This window comes from Ailuropoda melanoleuca, chromosome 14, assembly GCF_002007445.2.
Source record: "Ailuropoda melanoleuca isolate Jingjing chromosome 14, ASM200744v2, whole genome shotgun sequence".
Lineage (NCBI taxonomy): Eukaryota > Metazoa > Chordata > Mammalia > Carnivora > Ursidae > Ailuropoda > Ailuropoda melanoleuca.
Genome location: NC_048231.1, coordinates 40,134,520 through 40,156,599, shown reverse-complemented (window position 1 = coordinate 40,156,599; position 22,080 = coordinate 40,134,520). Strand labels below are relative to the sequence as shown.

Below are 22,080 nucleotides of genomic sequence, written 5' to 3'. Positions count from 1 at the left end.
CTAAATAGATTACAAAAACGAGCAAAAGTTCTCAAGCTAATTTGGGGGTGGGGGAGGGAAGACCGCAACTTAAGGCAACAGCAGCAGTTCAGGAAAGGTATGAACAGTCCACTAGAGGATGGCAGGAAAGACAGGTGGGGCCCTCTAAAGGGAGGAGTGCAGGGAAAGGAGGAAACGGCTTCCAGCAGGGGGTGGCATCTGAAAAGAGCTACCAAGAACCATGAGATTCCAATACAACTGGGGAGGGGGAGGAGAGTGCGTGTGCTGAGCAGAGGGAATATCATAAGCAAAGGCAAGGATGTATGGAAAGCACAGAATGTGTTGAGGGTATAATCAAGTGTACAGATGGGCTGGAACTGGGGGTACAGCACCACCCCAACAGGCACTGAGTACTTGTGGTAGGCAAACTCAGGACAGCTGGAGCCTGCTCAAGGCCGGCATGGGCAGGCCTGGGGTGGGAGTGACGCCTCAATTGGTGTACGGGTAGAGTCCGGGGAGGCTGGGCCTGTTGAGGCCACCCAGGGCAGGTTAGGCAATGGGGCCACTGCAACTTTTCATTCAGAAAAGTCACATGATCAGAGCTGTGCTTTAGAAAGACCAGCAGGAGAGCAAATGGGTTAACGGGGACCTGAAACAGCATGCTGGTAATTGGTATCGAAAGGGCGTAAGTGGACAGGATTTACAACTATGGAGGCCCATCTGGTGAACTCCCCCAACTGCCAAATCTGTGTAATGAAATATAAAATGATCTACAAAATGTAAAAGCAAATTGCTTGACTACGTGATCATTCTTAGAGAACCATCTAATTTTAAATATGAAAATTCTACTCAATATTCTGCTTTCATTCTTTGAGACCAGAATCAAGTAGGAGTATGGACACGTCAATAGTGCTCCTACTGACTCCCAGAGCTCATCTCAGGCTGTCAGCGCCCAGGCAGGAGGGCCGCGTATTTTAACACCCAAACACCAGTGGAAAGCCCAAGTCAGGCTGGGATCCAGGCTTCCACCAGCCGGTGGCCATGGCGCTCTGGCGCCCTCAAGTGGCTACTGGGAGGCGGCAGCAGCGACACACTCCTGCTTCACGAACCACAGAACGCTGACCTCAACAAGCAATCCTACACTGGGAGCAGGGATATGATGCAGGATATTCAGAAAAGAGCATTGTTTCTGCCACACACAGGAGATAAATACCTATAAAATATTTTAAGTAAAAATCATTTCCCTCACCTTGAGCCCTCATATCTCCCGTTCCTCTCATATTCAGTTGGAAGCCTCAACGAACAGAATGCAGAAGCACAGAGAAGTGGGAAAGAGAAAAGAAATCTTACAGACCAGTACACGACCACCCATATACAAACACAGATGTTATAAAATGAGCAAATCCAAAGCACTCTTGGTCACCAGCTGTGCTTGTTAAACTTGTCCTGTCACGGGGGTGACTCAGCCCATGGCCATTTTTCTCCATGCATGCTTGCAGGCAGGGTAGGAGGCTGGCCCGCACACCTGCTTCATACACACAGCAGGTATTCCTGCCCGGCTCTGAAACTGGAGATATTCTGACTTTTTAACCCCTCCCCCAATATGTAATGGGTTTTAACTAAAAGGAAATTAATTCTATCAGTTAAATCCTACCTCCAACTACAAAATCTCCCGTGCAAGGAAAAATTTGGCAACTGGGAAGATTAAAAAACAGTCATGGAGTGGAATTTCCCATAGGAGGAAAGCGCTCCTCCTACAGTTTTAACAAAGAGCTCACGTCATACAGCCTTTCAGTGACCCACTGACCTCATCAACACACAGACCTCCACAGCCTGGCCTTCTGGACACAGGTGGCCCCAAATGGCAGATTTTCTGCCTCATTCTGTGTGCATTCCAAGACAGTGAGCAATGTTTTTGTTCTCCTGACTCATCATTATCAAATAGTAATCATCTGGTAGGAATATATAATATTTTTCAGTAAAAGTAACGAGACCTACTTCCTTCAGTGGTGGGTGGAAAGCAGCTTTTAGATAGACTACTACTTACTCTTCAACTCTCTGAAAATATTAAAGCATTTCTGCTATAAGCTGCCCACATCTTTATTTCTGAAAACCTCAAACCAAATGAAGCTGTAAGTTTGAATTTTGTGCTTGTTTCCCATGTAAAAACATTAGCTAATTTCCCGGTCATTTTAAAGCCTTTTGCTAATTCAATCTTCACGAAATAAAAGATGGCAACAGTCACCACTTACCTTCTGCGGGCTTGAGGCCAATCAGTAACTGTATATTAATATTACTGAACATCTCATTCTTCAAACAGAAGCATGCTAAGTGTTATTAGTATGAAGACAGAATTATTTGGATGCTAAATAATTCTACCAAAGAAAGAAAATGCACAGAGCATGCACAGGCCTATTGTTACATGGGTGCCACAGTCCCTTTACAAATGCCTGACAGAGTTAATCTATTTCTTTCCAAGGTTTCCTTACAAAGAAATAAGTATTTAGTTCTCAGCAGAAAGTTTAGTTTTTAAGAAAACAAAACAAAACAAAAACAAGGCTAGAAAGCCAAACCTGATGTTAATTGCAGGAGCCATTTTGGGGTAAGGATTGAAAAAAATAATGTGTATATATAAATCCTACCTTTTGATAAACCTGAATGACATGTTTCTAAAAGAAATTAAGCCAAAAAAAAAATTAACAAAAATGACTTGCACAAATTAAATAGAAAATCTAGTCAATTATAGAGAGAAAGAAAAACGACAAATAAAACAGGGCTCCTCTTCTATCCAATGAACAACGAAACAGCGACATTGTTGAAAAAGTAAAATTACAGGTAATTGAGTATGTGATCTTTTAATTTTCTAGAAATATTAAAAATCTTACTTGTAAGAAAAAGTCAACGGTAAATATTGACATAAGTTGTAATTAAATTTATTTAAAGGTTTCTCAGATGGATATACTTTAAGGTGATAAAATCCAACATTCTGTGTTGTTCTTTAAGTGACGGAAGTCATCTGCAGTACGCTAGAGTAAGAGAGTAACACCTCTTGATCCTCTTCAGAATGTCTTACGAACAAAAACCTCACCTTCTTACAGAACATTGAAAATGTCATTTTAAAGTGTTCAACCATTAAGAGAACCCTTACTTGTCTCAGGAAGGTGATTTAAGCATTCACAGAATGTCTACTACAGTGTAAGACCTAAATCACTTTTTAAGAAAAAACTAAGTGGGGTTTAAAATGAAGCAGACTTTTCAGAATTTTAGATGGTAAAATGAACGGATATTAAATGATAACAATGGAGGTTTCAATTTACGTTTTATGAATAAACTGGAAGAGCTGTATTTAGAAGGGACTTTGCTTGTTAAAATGAAGGAGATGCTCAGGTTGTTCTGAACGGAATCTGACAGGAAATTCCAAACTATGAGTTGGGCTCATACGATCTTGTGGGCAGCATTCCTGGGCAAGTGCAGGCTGGGCTTGCCAAACTATTTCTGAAACTTCCCAGTTCTATGACTGAACACAGAATTCAGTGTGAGCGGATGAAGTAATGAATGCCTTGGACTTGTTCTTCTAACATGGATAATTTGGGATTGCTTCAGATACAACCAATCAAAAAATATCTAACTACTGTAGAGAACAGCTAACCACTTCATAATCAGATCAGAAGTGGTACACAGCAGGGTTATACGCAGTAGAGAAGACCATGCACATGACAATATTTTGTAAATAATTAAGCACTACATAAACATAAGGCAGGATTATGCAAAAGATTATTTTAGTTGAAAACTGATTAAAAGACCTTTCAAATGTATCTTCTTTTCCCAATTTTCTACCTGAGAAAAGTCAAGTACCATAGGACTGCTTTTCTTCACTTTTCCTGCCACACGAATCCCTGAGGTATAAGGAGGAGGAGCAGCAGGACTGAGGCTGCGCCCGGGGCCCCGTGGACCAATCTGAGGCACACAGAGGCATGTACATAGTGTCTACGGGATAGAAGCGACTCTGAGCACCCTAGGCAGGCCAGACGTGGCCCCAGGAGGGGACAGCCTCCCTCCTCCTGACTACAGACGGCCTCAGAGCACACAGCTCTGCGAAGCCACATGGATCCAGCGTAGAGTCACAGCCAAGAGCGGAGTGCAGGCCTTCCGGTGCTAGCTTTCTTCCCACCCAACCTTAGCAGGTCTCCTATGCACCACCTACATAAGAACACCTGAGCCTCTTTCAGGGACCAGGACTCCGATTCTCACAATTATTGTCAGGGTGGGATAAGTAGCCTACGCTGATCTAACAGTTTATCAACGTACCTCTAAAGTACAGTAACCAGGGGAGGCTAGACCTCAGTTTGCAAACTTCAACAAATAGAAGACTATATCTCTGCAAATTTTTAGGGGTGGAAATTGCCTGGAAATGTAAAATAAGATGACCCCCACGATTTTTTTAAAAAAATTAAACCAAGAAAACTCAGTCACCAATTTTAATTCAAAGACATGAAATAAACTACATTGGGAAATGAAGGGCAAGGACTGCAGCCCACACTGTCCCTGACAGCTCTGCAGGGCAGCACACGCAGTGGATTGAAGGGCCTCTTCTGGAGGCACAGACCTGACTCGGCAACTTCTGGCTCCAGAATCTTGAACGTGTGCCTTAATCTCTCTGAACCTCATCTCTCAGGTTGTCCTACAAAATTGGGATAGCCTCTATTACACAGTCAGACTAGACATTAGATGAATGTGCGAGAACGTGTGTGTATACACGTGCATCTTTATAAACGTAAAACAAGTATATCTCTATAAATCTACAGACATCTATTCATCTTAGCACATGGTAAACACTCAATAAATGGTAGCTGATGTTACCTGTAACAATGATAGCATTAAGATAACCAAAAAAAGAGCACAAAGACAACAAATAAATTCAAGGATATTCTTGATATGTAAGGTTTTATTTAAAGAGCCCATTAGAGACCAAGGCGTAAAGACAGACAGGTGCCTGTCCTGCAGCTACAGCTTTGGCAGACCTGACCAGTGTGCATCCCCGCTGCACTCAGGGCTCTCCCCCGGTATAACACCAGGCGGTATTAAGCAAGGGCAGGGAGCTAACAGCCAGCTGGACGATACCTGGCTCCGTCCCCTACCACCCAAGTTTCAGAGGCAGATTCCATTTCAGTTTAGTCCACAAGGAAGGAACTAGGGGACAGGGAGGCCTGGGACAGGCCGTAGGATGACCCTAAAAGGAAGGAAGGAATTATTCTGGGGGTCACCAGACTCTTCTTGGATTGAGCTCCCTACTTCTCTTACTGATCCCGAGTGGGTACCCCAAATCTCGCAAAGTCCTTTAGACTCTTCTGCCCAGTTTAGAACAGAGGGTCCAGCAAAGGGGTGGAGTAAGAGGCTGGATTGTAACTTCTGGCCGCCCTCTGACCTCCAGCCAATGATAACAGATAGCAGAAGTCCTCCCTAATCTGGTAGTCAGTGTCCTGACCACAAGAAATTACCTGGAGAAAGACAGCTGAATGTGACTTGGCTAAGTTCAGGTGATTGATCTAAACGAACATAACATTACTGGAGGAATTAAGGAGACTGAAAACTGGTATTTGGCTTAGAGGTTAAATACCAAAGATAGCAGGAAACACAGCAGCCGGCTAGTGAGCCACAGGAAGTGTGGAGAAACAGAGTACGGATGTGCCAGCCATTTCAGACTCTGCTGTTCTGAGTAAAATACAGACGATGAACAAGAGGGTCTGCAACATGGCAAAGCTGCAGGATGCCCTGGACATAATAATCCATAGTGAGGCTCGATTTTTTTTTTAATTTTTTTTAAGATTTTAATTATTTGTTTGAGAGACAGAGAGTGAGTGAAAGCCCAAGCTGGGGAAGGGGCAGAAGCAGAGAAGGGAGCAGACCTGATGCCGGACTCCATCCAAGGACCCTGGGATTGTGACCTGAGCTGAAGGTAGACGCTTAACAGACTGAGCCATCCAGGTGACCCATGAGGGTCAATTTTTAAGAAACTCTTCTGGGAGTCCTGAGCATACAGGGGTGCTCAGGTGTCCTGAGTGTGGTCCTAGCTAACGGTGCCTCTGCCTGCGTGCTTACGGAGCACGGGGGCACCTTTTCTTCCTCATCTTATAGCAGTCAATTATTCTAAGCCTTTGCAGGCTCCAGATTAGGTTATGGAAATAAAGTTCGAAGTACCTCAAGGGAGAAAGAATTTTTACACAACCAGATACTAGCTTCTTGCTGAGAAGAAATCAGGAATTTTATCTGCCAAACTATACCATTTAAGCAAGTTACCTTGTTCTTACTATAACTTACTCAGACCAACAGAGAACAGTTTTAAGATTTAGGTCCTAAGAAACTTAGTGTTCTTCAATGACAATGACAGGAGATGAGAGAAAAAATGTCTCTCTCCTCCAAGTCCAGGGTTGGTCACACTGCATGCTGTCTTTTGCGGCAACAGCTTCTGGAGTGCCAGCCTACACTGGAGGTGGGGTTTTGCTAAATTGCAGTAAACATGCATGTGGACAGAAGTGTGATCAAAAGAACAGCAATTAAAGAAAACAACAGCCTCCCAAGTGCTAGAGGATTTCTGGTTCTCTGAAGATTCTGAGCTCTGTAATTCCTATTCTAAAAAGGTTTTAAAGTATAAAGTTCTATATATAAACCAGAAAAACATGATCTAAAGACAAAGAGAAGAACGCCTGGGTGGCTCAGTAGGGTGAGCATCTGCCTTTGGCTCAGGTCATGATCCCAGGGTTCTGGGATCGAGTCCCGCATCGGGCTCCCTGCTCAGCGGGGAGTCTGCTTCTCCCTCTGTTCCTGCCTGTTGCTCGTGATCTCTCTCTCTCACAAAAAGAAGAAAGGGAAAAAAAAAAAAAGAAAAAGAAAAAAAAAAGACAAAGTGAAAAGTATCTGGGCAGTTGCTTCACATGACAGAGAAGACATTGCTCTTTTTGCTCTTGTATTTGTTCCAAACAACCAGCACCACCTGGCACTTACCTCCTTGTGAGTTTTGAAGTTAATTTACTAAAAAGATTAGTGGAGCCTCGGCTTCGAGTCTGTGACAACGGTGTGGCTTCGTGGGACAGGCTGGGTGAGGCGGGTGGGCCGTTATACGTGGCGGTCCGCCGCTCCCGGGGCTGGCCGTGGAAAGTGCTGCGACTGGCCGTGCCCCGCGGGAAGCGGAGTCGGTCTGGGGTGGCTGCACTGCTGACACTGTGTGTTGAAGCAACTGGAGTCCTCGGATCAGGAATAGTGCTAGAAGATCAGAACAGAACAGTCTCACATCTTTGTTCACAAAAGCCCAGCTTTGTGGCAAACAAGGCACACAAAAATCTACAATCCCAATATACCTCTTACATATGGTGGAGAAAATCAGTTACAATAAATCTCTAGACCCAAGGGGGTATTTTATAGGGCTCAGGACCAAAAGGCACGCTAATTAGGAGGATATCAAATAAACAGTATATAATGAAACACAGCCTCATGAGGTTTAAGGGAATAGGATGTACATATTTTCAAGGACAAGATTAATGCAGGGAAATTCTAGGACAAAGGAATGGCTAACTCAAGCTTTTTCCCTTTGCTTCCTTCTCAAAGTTGCTTACATGCAGAGAACCCTGCCAATATAAAAGAAATATAGGCTATGCGGGTGAAATTGAAGAATAGGCAACTAAAAAGTTTTAGAAGCACATGAACACAAATGTTATGTTTACTATCGGATTCCACATGCTAAGAGCACCATGGATAGGAGGGGGACTTCTTACACCCTCTGTAGTAGGCAAAGGCATGAAGACACACAGATAACCAAGGACACCATGACAAAGGATGCGCTTAACTAAAACCACACACAGGAAGGGTACTTTGTGCACAAGAGTAACGACCCGTGGGCTATAAAATCCACAGCACAGCACGGAGCAGCGGCGGGCACACATGAGTCTCACGAGGAGTGTGCAGTGTCTTACACAGCCTTGCCGTTATCTCCTTCACTGTCTACTGGCGGTACCATCATCGAGGGGTGCCCAGAGGCTGACATGGACATCGACTTCTGATGTCTCAGCCGACAGGTGGAAGATGTGGCACAAACTGAGGCAGGGCTAGCTGCGTAAGTGAATAGTTCTGTCAGGCTGGGAGGGGGTTTGGGTTCAGGCAGAGGCAGAAACAACAATATGATGGTGCAGTGACAAAAAGAGCGACCTGCTATTTAAAGCACACACCTTCCTCCCCAAACCATCTCATTTTTGCCTTAGAACAAAAATCTCTAAACCTTGTTTTAGGGATTCCGCAGCAATTACTAACCTGTAGCTGCTTTTTTTCCCAAACAGTAAAAGATTAGCTTTAAAGAAGAAAAATGACATCTTACTTGTTTGAATATCTATGTGACCGGGCAATGTCTTCTAAGCTGTGAACAAAATAAAGCCTTTCCTGAGAGAGATGTCTCTGTTCAAACTGAAGTGGTCGAGTGAATCTGTAACATGGGCACACCGTGCTTTCAATCTGTTCCCCAAGCACGCAGACATAGTTTAAATGGACTAGTAAAATGACAGGTATACTAACTAGGTGCTCTTTATCCAAGTGTCCTATGCTGTTTAAAGATAGATGAGAATCTTCCCACGCAAAGGACATTCACTTCTTTATAAAGAAGTCAAAATTCCTAAGGGGTCCACAGAGCCCCTTTTTTCAAGGTAGGAAAACTAATAAGAGTAATTCAACTGGTCGTAGACAAAGAAAAAGAGTGACAGACGTGGCTGGACTCTTGCAGCTTCACCTGACACAGAGAGTGACAGGAGCACCATGGACACACTGCTCCTTAATTCCAGCTCAGTCATCCTGTCCTTGGAGTTCCAAAGAAGCAGTTTCTCTCCTTGAAGGTGCCAGGGATTCAGAAATCTGATCCTGCACGTCAGTCTGCACACCCACCCCACCTCTACCCAGGGTCTCCCCACAGAGGTCTTCCCTCCTCTCCCACGCAGGCCCATACCTTAGCACCTGTCGTCACTGGTCACTCATCGGCTTACAGCCTTTCAAAAACACACTGCGTCTTCAGGACCAAGTTCAAATCCCTCACCCTGGCATCCCAGTCGCACGCTCAGGCACCCACAGCCCAGCGCTGGCTGTATCTCCAGGCTCTAACCTTCTGATGTTACCTCTGGGAACTTAACTTTTGGGAGCTCCTATGATGTGCAATCCCTTGGTCATGTATCAGGTCAAGTAACTTTCACAGGAACTATTCTCTGTGCCTGAAGAAGCAGGCATCTTCTATTTTCATCAAAATTTAACCCAGAGGTCACCCTCTCCATGAAGTTTTCCCTGATGCCCTCTCCCATCAGCAGCTTATCATCCCCAATGTACTACATTCACCTGCTACTACACACCATACTGAGTCACAGTGACCCTTCCCTGCTTGAGTGCACTGAAAGCACGGTGATCAATAAATGCTCCCCTAACTGAAAAGGTAAGTTAACGAGTCACTGGAATTCTGACAGTCCTGATTGGCGGTGGGGGGTGGGGAAGATGTGTCTATAATTACTCAAGAAGATCTGTTTGTTCCGCATTTTTGTTTGAGAAATCTGTCCTCTGACTTGGAAGAATGGCTCTAATAGTAACAGAAAAATTGGAAACAAACGCCTTATGAAGATAAAAATAGATTCAGTTTTGTGTTTTTGCCATTCGGCACCCACTCTTTTTCCTGGGGCAACAACACTTGAATTCTGCTATGAGGGAAACAAGTTCCTAGGCTCTGGATGTCACTGACTCTACCCCAGACTTTCCCTGCCACTTTGGCCAGTGACAGACTTAGAGACGGGCACATGGCCAGAAACACACCAGCATGGACTCAGAGACAGCCTCAGGGCTTCTGTCTGAGGAGAGCTGAGTGTGGGAAGATGCCAAGTCTAATGCTGCTGAGCCCAACCAGGGAACCACTACAGAGGCAGTGGAATTAGGAGATGGACCCTGACTCTTTCCCTGTACTTTTTTAGTTACAGGAACTCAAAGATACACTTAAAAAAAAAAAAAAAAGATTTATTTATTTATTTGAGAGTGCGTGCGCAAGTGCATGTGCAGGGGGCAGAGGGAGAAGGAGAGAGAGAATCCTAGCAGATTCCCCACTGAGAGTGGAGCCTGATGTGGGGCTCAATCTCATAACCCCAAGATCACAACCTGATCTGAAATCAAGAGTCGGTTGGCACTCAACTGACTGAGCCACCCAGGTGCCCCAAAGATGCCCTTTTTCATTTAAGTTTGTTTGGACTGGGTTCCTGTCACCTGCAACACAGAGTCCTAACTGATTCAACTCTTTTTTTTTAAAAATAGATTTTATTTATTTATTTGACAGAGAGATAGAGACAGCCAGCGAGAGAGGGAACACAAGCAGGGGGAGTAGGAGAGGAAGAAGCAGGCTCCTAGCGGAGGAGCCTGATGTGGGGCTCGATCCCAGAACGCTGGGATCATGCCCTGAGCCGAAGGCAGACGCTTAACAACTGCGCCACCCAGGTGCCCCTGATTCAACTCTTTTTAAAGACTGGCCAAGTGCAGTAGTGAGAAGTGGGGGGAAAACAGCAGGATAAGGAGTAATTCAACTATCTGAGCAATGCTTGCTTGTTTCTCATAAATACAGACATACACATATATATACATACAACTTCATTTTTTAACAAGTTACAGATAAATATGATGTCTTTTGTGCTCTACTATCTGTTCAGGGCAGGTCAAGGGTCAACCCACTTGATGCCTCTGCCTAGCTACTGACATTCTCTTCTCAAATTAGGAGCTAGGATCAATGGGTGCATTAAAGCAAGGGAAGAAAGGAAGAGAGGGGTTGTCTGGCTTCTTCCCTGGAGAATATGAATGATCCCAAAGACTCTTAAAAGAAGGAAAGGGCTTTTAGTCAGCTTACAGAGCAAGAAGATGCCTGATCCATTTTTCCCGAGGCATACTATTCAACGGCTGGACGGTGTAGGCAAGATCTACAAGGCACATAAGCATGGCAAGACCGGACAGACACTTTGCAGCAAAAAAAGTGACCCTCCTTAAAGCTATAAACCTTTCTAAAAAGGGAAGTGTAAACTGATGTTTTCATTGTAAATTTTTAACACACTAATCCTAAAGGCAATTAAATAATCCCTGTCACATCATGAGTTTCACAAAACAAGGTGTTTTTTTTGTGTGTGTGTTTTTTTTTATTTCTACACTAGGCTTAGAGCCTTGATTTAGGAAACCGTAAACTCACTAAATGTCTGTTGAATTTCAGCTTTGTACAAAGTCACAAAAATTCTATTTACAACAGACAACCCCAATATCACACTGGGCTGTATATTCTAAAAGGTCATAAAGTTGGTCGCTGTGAAAACTGGACAAAATTTTACCACCAGAGAAGTGCTAAAAATGATGTTTATATTTAATAGATTAGCCCATAATCATCTACATCAGCAAAATAGTAGCTGCATTACATTTTCAGTATTTCTGGGTCCAAGAGAAAATCATTTTCAAACCTTAACCTACAGGAATAGCAAACTGTTTCTTACAATTCAACTTGTATGAGGTTCCTATTAATCTAATTGCTTTGTATTTCTGTCTGATTATCTTTTTTGGAAACTCTAATCTACTTACAGTTACTGAAGGATAGGTATTTTGAATTTGTTTGATAGGACATTTATGCCATATCAGAACATTCTGATATGGAATGTTTTGGTTGCTCATTCAAACCATACTCAGTGATTGGGCAAAGGCAGAATTAAAAATATAACTTAAAAGATGTATGTGTGAACTTTCTCTGCTCAATCCCTTGCCTTGATGCAGGACAAATGGATAAATGGATAAAATATTAGAGACACATTACAATTTTAAAATCTTACCCAGAATATCAAATACCTAAAGCTTCTTTGAAAAGATTCTGTTGTGCTTTATCAGAACCGTATCACACTACTTCTCTGGAGGCCTTCGACTGAATTCATTTTTCAACAGTGTCCTATAGCTATCTAAAAGCAGGACACAGAGTCCACATTACGTGTGTAGGTTAGCAAAATAATTGAGCAGTGTAAACTAAGGAAATTCTTGACATTCCCATCTGAACGGTTTATCATCGACACTTTCATAAGCTAGTATGTGTTGGGCACTATGTGTCAGCCTCTGTGCTAAGGTTTAAGACTCATTTTAGGAACCTACACGACTGCGACAGAACCATACAACTGAAGATGTGGTTACACTTTCTCACGCCTAGTTCACACCGATCATTTGTCATTGTTGGAAATGGGCAACGGTCAGAGTCTGCCATCAGAAGAAGGCAGAGGGGCGCCTGGGTGGCACAGCGGTTAAGCGTCTGCCTTCGGCTCAGGGCGTGATCCCGGCGTTATGGGTTCGAGCCCCATATCAGGCTCTGCTGCTATGAGCCTGCTTCTTCCTCTCCCACTCCCCCTTTGTGTTCCCTCTCTCGCTGGCTGTCTCTATCTCTGTCAAATAAATAAATAAATAAATAAAATCTTTAAAAAAAAAAAAATTAAGAAGAAGGCAGATAATTACATCAGGAGTTGTAGCAGAAAGTAAGCTGGGTTTCGGCATGGCCTGTGTCACAACAACGGTCTGACTTAGAAAACAGTTCACACGTGCTCAAGCCAAAGCAACAGTCTGCCAAATCCTGTAACTTCTGTCCTTTAAACAACGAGTTCTTTATTTTCATAAAGTAAGGCTGATAAAAAAGGAAGACTGCACTGGTAAGAATCAATCCGTAAAATTAATTTAAAGATGAAACAATGACATTGCTGATGGGGAGAATTTAAAGCGTCACCCCATGCTCACGGCAGGATTTGGAATACGGCTGGAGAAGAGCTTGTTAAGGGCATGTACGGCCTACGGTTTACACTTGCTCAGCCTTTGCTAGCCATGCTCATGCTCACGTCAGAATTCTGTATAAACGTACACACATATAAGAAAAAGTCCCACATATTCATTGTTAAAAATGAAAATGAACGTCCTTCTTTCCGAAGTTAACAGGGATCCAGGCCCCTGTAGCTCACCACCGTTTTAGTCCAGGAGTCAGAGATCTACATGGGGAGAGGAGAAAGTAAACATCTGCCTAAGAAGCATCAGTGCACAGAGAAGGTGAGTGCATCTAATTTACGACTCAGCACCTACTTTAGGGGTGAGAAAGTTGTCACATTTACTGCCCTAACTGAAAGTAAAAAAATATGACTAGTTTGGCATTCAGGCCTCCAATAATTTCCCACGGTTTTTCAATGAATTTGTAAGAGAGAAACAGAAAATCCACATATTATACAAATTTTGGGCCCTCTTGAGAGGTTAGACACTGAGACTCTATTTGGCTAAAGATAAAACAACATTTTCAAAAGCAAAGCATTTAAATGACTGAAGCTAATGGAAGCAATCAGGCCGAGGATGGGATAAGGAGGAGTCAGCCCCAAAAGGGAATCTGTCTGCAGGGAGGACACAGGCACGTAATGACTCCGAAGAAATCAGAGAATTCTTCAAACTATTTCCAAAGAGTGAACTGAATACTGCAGGAAGGGACAGTCAGAAGAGCATGTGCGCACACACAAACACAAGCTGGGGAGCATAGAGTAGATCCTGGTCTTAACAGCCCTTAAAAAAGTCTGACTCTGTACCTCAGAGAACTGTATTTCCTAAGGGTCAAAAAGAATCTGGCAGAATAGCTGAACAACCTAGAAGAATTTCCAAAATACATGAAACAATACAATACTGTATTTCCTAAGGGTCAAAAAGAATCTGGCAGAATAGCTGAACAACCTAGAAGAATTTCCAAAATACATGAAACAACATTACATTAGAAACTTCTAACTGGGGCGCCTGGGTGGCTCAGTCGCTGAGCGTCTGCCTTCGGCTCAGGGCATAATCCTGGTGTTCTGGGATCGAGCCCCGCATCAGGCTCCTCTGCTAGGAGCCTGCTTCTTCCTCTCCCACTCCCCCTGCTTTGTTCCCTCTCTTGCTGGCTGTCTCTCTCTGTCAAAATAAATAAATAAAATCTTTAAAGAAAAAAAAAAAGAAACTTCTAACTGTCCCCTACTGATATAATTACTCTATTAAATAACTTTGAACTAGAAGAAATTTGATAATTTGAGAATGTAATAAAAGAAACTTTACCAACTTTACCAAAAATCAATTATTATTTGTAAGCTATCTAGCACAGCTGCCATATCATAGTCAAGTTATTAATAGTTTTTAATCATAAGGAAAAAGACAATTTTTTTTTAAGATTTTATTTAAAGAGAGAGTCGCTTAACGACTGAGCCACTCAGGCGCCCCGGAAAAAGACAATGTTAAAACAAGTACACACATAGGAATCAGAAAAGAGAATACTGGAATGTAAATATTTTTTAAAATGCACTGAATAATCAACATAATCGCACACAACAAGCTTTTAGCTTTCTGTCAATTCCAAGTTAAGTAGTCTATGGAAGAGGGAAATGATAAACAGTCTGGTTTTGAGGATGAAAGAGGGAAAGAAGAATCTTTGTTTAGGCTGTCATAGAAGTTAGTGATCAAACATCAGACTAATGAGATTTAAAGGGAACAGAAACCATTTTGATGCCAGACATGCGACTGTGACGAGACCAGACACTGTTCAGGTAGGCGGTCAGGAGACAATGAAAGACGGTAGGAATTTACTTAATGCATTTCTACTCCAGAACTGTACTTACTCATTGTGGCTCTACCTCACCCCTCTGAATTTAATTTATGTGCTAGTCTTACCAAAAGAAAGGAGGAAAATCCCTGCTTGCCTGAGAAATTTGTTCCATACAGAATATATTTAACTACTCCACCAATCCCAAACTCTTTCTTCTGTTTTTTCTCTCCCCCTAAACCATGGTTTTTGGCCTTACTTAATCTCACTTTTCCCACTCAACTTATCCACTCGGCCCCTTTGGTAAACTGCTGGCCTGTTACTGAAGGCTCACTCACCGTGCCTCACACTGTCCTCCAGAGGCTGGGCTCCCCGTGCCCCAGTCCTTATCCCTGCCCACTTGACCCTGTGTTCAACTTGTTAATGTACACAAAATAATGTCCACTTCCCTATTTGCTATTCTACAATTACAAGACAGCTTAAGATGTGTCTCCTGTGGGAAAGCTTCCTGATTTGATGCAACCTTTCAACCATCACACACACAGCCTGCCAGGAGGTTAAGCTCTGGACAATGAGAGGAATTTGAAATTCTAGTATCTTGCTAAAAATTTGCATTGTATTTAACTTACCGTGAAAGAATACTTACCATTATTATCTGAATATGGATTATAAAAACTGAGAAGTAAACAACATGCTTCCATTTCTTTTGGGAAAAACAAATTTTCTTGCAAACAGGTAAAACTTCATACCTGTTTTCTTTCCCATTCTGAATTACTGAATGTCTATCAGCTGTAGTTCTTTCACTGCAAACATAAGTATTTCGCCGTGTCATTCCACCAGATGCCGTATTACTCTATTAAAAAAAGGGGGGGCATTTTTTGGTCTTTTTTTACCATTTAGTAATAAGGAGAGTATAATGAGGAAAAAAAAGCTCATCTAAATACACATGAATAATTTAATCTTTGAAGAAACTGACAGTAAGCTAGCAGTAGTACTGGCTAAAAGATCACAAAAGGGGGTGGAGGCAACAGCCTCTGCCTGGTCTCCTGGCAGAAAGAATGAAACCTGGCTATGGTAGAGCGACTCTAAAAAGCTGGCTGTAATAATCCATAATTAATAACTCACAGATTACTTAAAAGAGAGTAGGAAGATAGAGATCCACTGTTTTTAAAAGCTAATGCTTTTGAAACAAAAATTAAAAAGCAAGGACTAGAAATATAAGGTAAATATACAAATTAAATAATAATAAGTATGAAAATAGTAAAAATGAAAAATAAAGATCTAAACATAAGTATTAAAACTATAAAACTATTAGTGAAGACAGAGGTAAGTCTGCACAACCTTGCATTACACAGATTCAGAGATATGACACCAAAGCACGAATAACAAAAGGAAAAAAATTGATAAACTGGACTTTATCAAAATTAGAAGCTTTTGTGCATCAAAGGATATTACCAAGAATGTAAAAAGAGAACCCACAGAATAGGAGAAAATATTTTCACATCATGTATTTGGTAAAGTTTTAACATCCAGAATATATAAAGAACTCTTACAACTCAACCACAAAATGACACAGTCCAATTTAAAAATGGGCAAAAGACTTGAACAGGCATATCTCCAAAGAAGGCCAATGAGCACAGGAAAAGATGCTCAACACCAATGGTCATTAAAGAAATGCAAATCGAAGGCACAACAAGGTACCACTTTATGCCCACTAGGACAGCTATAATAAAAAACAGAAAATAACAAGTGCTGGCAAGGATGTGGAGAAACAGGGATTCTCATATACGGAAGGAATGGGAAATGGTGCAGTGTTGGAAAGTATGGAGTTTGGCAGTGCCTCAAAAAAAGTTAATTATTTAATTACCATAGGAGCCAGCAATTTCATTCCTAGGTATGTATCCAATAGAAAGGAAAACACAAGTCTGCATAGAAACTTACACATAACTGTTTATAGCAATGTTATTAATAATAACCAAAAGGTAGAAACAATCTAAACGTCCATCAAGGGATGAACAGAGCAACAAACTGACTACTGAAAAGGCACAAAGTGCTGACACATGCTCAACTTGGATGAACCTTGAGATTATCACGTCAAGGGAAAGAAGCCAGTCACAAAAGGTTGTGTATCGGATGAGGTCATATATATGCAGTACCCATAGTAGGCAAATCCATTGGGAGAGAAAGCAGATTAGTAGTTGCCAGGATATGGGGGACAGGGAAGTGATTATTTAAAGGGTATAGGATGTTTTTCTGGGGTAATGCAGTTTTAGAACTTGAGAGAGGTGGCGGTTGCACAACACCGTGAATGTACCAGATGCCACTGAACAGTCTGCTTCCAAATAGTTATTTATGTCACGTGAATTTCACACCAATTTTTAAAAAGCTAAAGCTTTTAAAATTAAGCAAGGAAAGGAATGCTTTCAAAATTGACAAGGAGGGAATTAACAACTAAGGAATTTTATCAGATAAGAACAATTTTTAAGCAAAGAGAAAAGCAGCCACCTTTAATACGGCATGAGTAGACCATGTACAGGGAAATTATAGTCTAAATGGGAGAAAATTTTAATAATGTTACTTTTTTCTTTTATAAATAATCAGATATGGATGACTGATAATGCTTGCGGTACGCCTTCAGAAGGAAGGGGCGCAGCTGAGTAGATCAACAGGGACAGAAAGTCACGAAGGGAGAGGACACGGTCTTACCTTCCTCTCACAACTGTCAACAAAAGCTGGAGGCTGAACATAAATTGTAGGGCTGTGACGTGACAACCCAACTTTATAGCATTAGGAAGGCAAAATAAAAAAACTTTTCACACTGATTTACTGACTTACTTTTCACACTGTTTTACTCTGATAAAACACAAGGTCAGAGGATGGAGCAGAGAAACCCCCTTGGGCTTCTCTATGAGCTCCTATCCCCAGAACAGCACCAATAAAAGCCTCCTGAAAGGAGCAGCCGAGCTTCTCCATGGGTCCCCTCACTTTGGGTTTTTTGAAGTAGAGGGAGGGCTGTGTCACTTAATTTTCTAGGAAAAGAGCGTGGTTACAGAATATTCCTAAGACTGTATATTCTCTGCAAATTCTAAAATTAGTTCAAAAGTGCAAAGAATAATAATTACTATATGACTCAGACAGAACACGTTTTAATCCACAGAAAAGTTCCTGAAACTGAATAGACTTAATTTAATAAATACTACCTACTTAAGGGGGGGGGCTTATTAAGAACAGGGATTAAGAGATGGATACAGATCACCAGTATAATTTTAGGAAATTACCTAACTTTTCTTCATTTTCTCACTTTAAAATTTAGCTAATACACGGAAAAGCACTTGGCACAGTGCCGGGCACACAGTAAGGACTCAGTCAAGTGTTCTCTATCGTGAGAGCCCTCTGAAGATGCACACAACATCCCTGGGCCTTAGGCCATCAGACCTCCCAGTGTCCTGCACAGACTCCGTTAGGCTTCTGTCTGCACTGTCATCATTCGGTTTTATTTACTTCTTACTAGGCTATGAGGTATTTCTACTTCTCAGCACCTGATATGATACAAAGCTCAGCAGGTGTTTGTGGAATAATCAGAAACAGCCCTTGACAAAACAGATCTGAACACTCACCTAGTGGGACGGGGCTCAGCAAGAAACACCTTCAACACAGGTATTGAAGGCGATCTCTACAGGTTAAGACTGGGCATGGTGGCCTCGTGGGGACAGCACTGCAGGTGGATGAGAACAGAAGAACAAAACGCCCAGACCACCATAACCTTATAATCCTAGGAATGCTCTATAGCTTACCAGTACTTACACTAGGGACAGTAGAGCTTTTCTTGCGTTCAGGAATATCGGCCTTATTGGGATTACTTGCATTCCCAAGCATGGGACTGGCTGGAGCAATTCCCTTTCCTCCAACAGCACTTCCGCTTGATTTCCGGGAAGGAATTCCATCTTCTTTGAGGTCACTATCTGCAGTGCTGGTCTGACTCCTTTTCGGATATGCCACAACTGAAGGAATAGCTGGTCCAGCTAAAATAAAGAGTTTACTTTTGAAAAGTCAGAATGTAGTTTTACATTTTATTCTGTGAAAATAAACATATTTTATAAGATGACCTAGGACTGCTATCATCTAAGAAACTACAAGACAGTAAAATCCTGTAGGATATTTCCCATTCATGTATAAGGTCTTCCCTATGCAATGAGTTCAATTTTGAAATTTCACTTACTTGTCCCTTTCTACTTTTCTTAAAGTTTTGGTTTTGTTCGTTTGTTCTTTAAATTTATAAGATTGTGTAGTTGTGCTTCAGAAACATCTTCAGGGATTGCTGTCCACTGAAAACATCTTCAAGTATTACTGTACAGATAAATAATCCAACTAACTTGATGCACACAAATCATGCAGAATGAACTGCTTCACCTGGCATATCTGGGTGAACTTTATCCTTTATTTGTATAAAATATGCCTTCACCTTTCGGAACAGAACAGTACAGATTTATGGGTCATTACTTTCGAAGTTTTATCCTGGATCTTTTTTAAAGCACTCATAATCTTCTAGATAAATAGGAATTTGAGTAGACAGGGAAAGGGGATACAAGCAGAGGAATGCCAGTTCCTCATGCAAGTAACAAGGTGAAAAAGGGCAGTGGTTCCCAGCCACACCGCTACCCCAGGAGGAGCACACCTAGGGACATCCTGGATGGACAACTAACTGATACCCTACAAAAAAGCATCTGGAGACTCTGATGGTAGCACAGGAGATTTGGAGTTCAAAGAATTTTGGAAATGAACAAGATAACTAGTATATTCGATGTATGTCATCCAGTGGTAATCTTCAGGAATGGAATCAAACGGTCATCATTTATTCTACAGAAGAGACGTTATATTTTAGATCTATTTTTTTTTTAAAGATTTTATTTATTTATTCGACAGAGATAGAGACAGCCAGCGAGAGAGGGAACACAAGCAGGGGGGAGTGGGAGAGGAAGAAGCAGGCTCATAGCGGAGGAGCCTGATGTGGGGCTCCATCCCATAACGCTGGGATCACGCCCTGAGCCAAAGGCAGACGCTTAACGACTGCGCCATCCAGGCGCCCCTATATTTTAGATCTATTAAACAGGGCTTGGGGTAGGGTACAAAAAGGCTACTTCTTGGACAAAAATCTAAATGGAAAATCTATTTGGAACTGAATTACAAGTATACAAAGGTTTGCTTTTATTTATGGCGGGGAAACAACTAAGCTCTGAGTTTGGGAATTTTAACATAAAAAACAAAGAATTAACCAAGCATGGGTGATATTACCCTTAACACTTATCTTTCTTCTCAACAGCATGAGACAGCTAAGGACATCCTGAACTTTTAGGGTTACTGCTGATCTGCTTTGAAACCTGGCTCAGACTGCACCGTCTCACCAGCGCCACTTGTGTCCGGGGCGAGGTGAGCTCCACGCACAGTAACCACCAAGGCCCAGTACCAGTCAAGCCAGAGGAGTTCCACCTCAAGGACTGCTCTTTTCCAGCATAGCCACCCTCTCCACCCCAACCTCTAGTTCCCTAAATACTGGCAACCACTGGTCTGGTCTTCATCTCTGGAATTCTCTCTTTTCGAGAATGTTACAGGAACAGAATCAATTTCATGACACCTTTTTTTTTTTTTTTAAGATTTTTATTTATTTATTTGACAGAGATAGAGACAGCCAGCGAGAGAGGGAACACAAGCAGGGGGAGTGGGAGAGGAAGCAGCAGGCTCATGGCAGAGGAGCCTGATGGGGCTCGATCCCATAATGCCGGGATCACGCCCTGAGCCGAAGGCAGACGCTTAACCGCTATGCCACCCAGGCGCCCCTCATGACACCTTTTGAGATCCCCCCCCCACTCAGCATAGTTCCCTTGAGATCTATACAAACGGATGCACCCATCAATACTTTGTTTCTTTTTATTGCTAAGCAATGTTCCATGATGTGGCTTTCTCATACAGAAATGTGGTTTTCACATAGTCAAACTTGGTGAATTTGTCTTTTCTTTCATGGCTGTTAGTGTTGGGGTTACAATCAAAACGACCCTCACTAGTCCAAGTTATAAAGAAAAAGCAAATTATCTCGTTTTTTCTTTTAATATTTCCGTATTTTTTATATTTACATCTTCATTCCAAATGGAATCTACCCTTGTATAAGATGTGAGAAATGGATGTAAATTTATTTTTTTCTGATAACTACCATATGCCCCAATATCATTTACTAATAAACCAGTGATTCTTGATTCTCCCCTTTTTTTTTCTTTCTTTTTTTTTTTTTTTTACAAGACAAAGAACCCTTTGAAAATCTAATGAAGATCGCCCTTCCTAGAAAAATATGTACACACATACAGGGGAGAAGGTTCACACAGGTGACCCAAATTAAGAACCACAGAAAAAACTTAAGTTGTAATTTTATAGAAGCAGGCATATATAAACTGTTGGCATCCAGAAGTAGGAAACGGGAGAGATGAGAGGACAAGCTAAAAGCTGGGTTAGCTGCAGGCCTGTGACCTGGTATCAATGGGCTGTGTTTTACTAGATACTGTATGTAGAATTTATCCCATTTTTAGCACTTAAAAGAATACAGCCAGAGGCATAACCGAATCTGGAAATATTCTTTTATGAACTATTTATTCATTCATTCATTCATTCATTCATTCATCTATTTATTTATTTTAAAGTAGGCTCCACTTCCAACTTGGGGCTTGAATTCACAACCCTGAGATTAAGGGTTGCATGCTCTACCAACTGAGCCAGCCAGGTGCCCCTCTTTTATGCACTTTTTAATATTAGGGGCTCCAAGAAGGAAGGATCATTATTATTATAAAAAGACTACTCCATGAGGTAATCGATCAGTGGGTTAGTGGACAGAGCCACAGGACCCAGGGCCAGAGGTCCAGGGGGTTTCTGTCACAGGTGTTCCCACTTCTATGTAACCTCAGGAGACTTGGTGAGTTCTCTTGGCCTTTATCCTTATTGATAAAATGGGGGTTACGTGAGTGTATGACACCATGTCTAAAGCTCTTTTCAGCTCTAAAATTTTCTGAGCTGGAGAAAAAAGGCATTACCAATCCAAATGGAATATATGCACTTAGGGAAGAATGAACTTATTAAGATAGTCACTAGAGATATGAGAAAACGAAAAAACCCCAAAAAACCCCAAAAACAAGTCAGTTCTCCACCCCCCCCGAATTAGGAATAATTAATGGGTGGTTAATTATTATATAGAGCAATCTGTAGGCATTTTGCTAAATGCCCTGTTGTCCAGAGGCACTGAAAACCCCTCCTTAACAACTAACCTGAACATGAACAAAAAGACAGAGACCTAGATCAACACTGGGTTTAGAAATGCCATGTGCACAAATCCTAGCATCAAAACAGGTTCTTAGCTCTCATTACACCCTACCAACAGCAGCCATGTTGACAGCTTATTGACAGTGTCGGAATGGCGTGCTGCACCCGCCCAAACCACACAGAGAGGTGGCATCAACAGGAAG

The 22,080-nt window shown here is 42.0% G+C and overlaps 1 protein-coding gene across 7 annotated transcripts in view; it reads right to left on the bottom strand.

The window, feature by feature from the left end:
- The window catches only part of MARK3 (microtubule affinity regulating kinase 3), a 115,784-nt gene that overhangs the window by 2,363 nt on the left and 91,341 nt on the right, over positions 1-22,080 (bottom strand). For 3 of the 7 annotated variants that reach the window (XM_034642939.1, XM_034642942.1, XM_034642943.1), the window contains 5 exons: positions 18,383-18,600; positions 15,328-15,431; positions 6,982-7,239; positions 2,622-2,648; positions 1,229-1,273 (listed from right to left, as the gene is read on the bottom strand). In XM_034642939.1, the coding sequence (XP_034498830.1) occupies positions 1,229-1,273; positions 2,622-2,648; positions 6,982-7,239; positions 15,328-15,431; positions 18,383-18,600 (652 nt within the window). The remainder of the gene's footprint in view (positions 1-1,228; positions 1,274-2,621; positions 2,649-6,981; positions 7,240-15,327; positions 15,432-18,382; positions 18,601-22,080) is intronic. The other 4 variants (XM_034642944.1, XM_034642945.1, XM_034642941.1 and 1 more) reach the window with 3 other exon arrangements.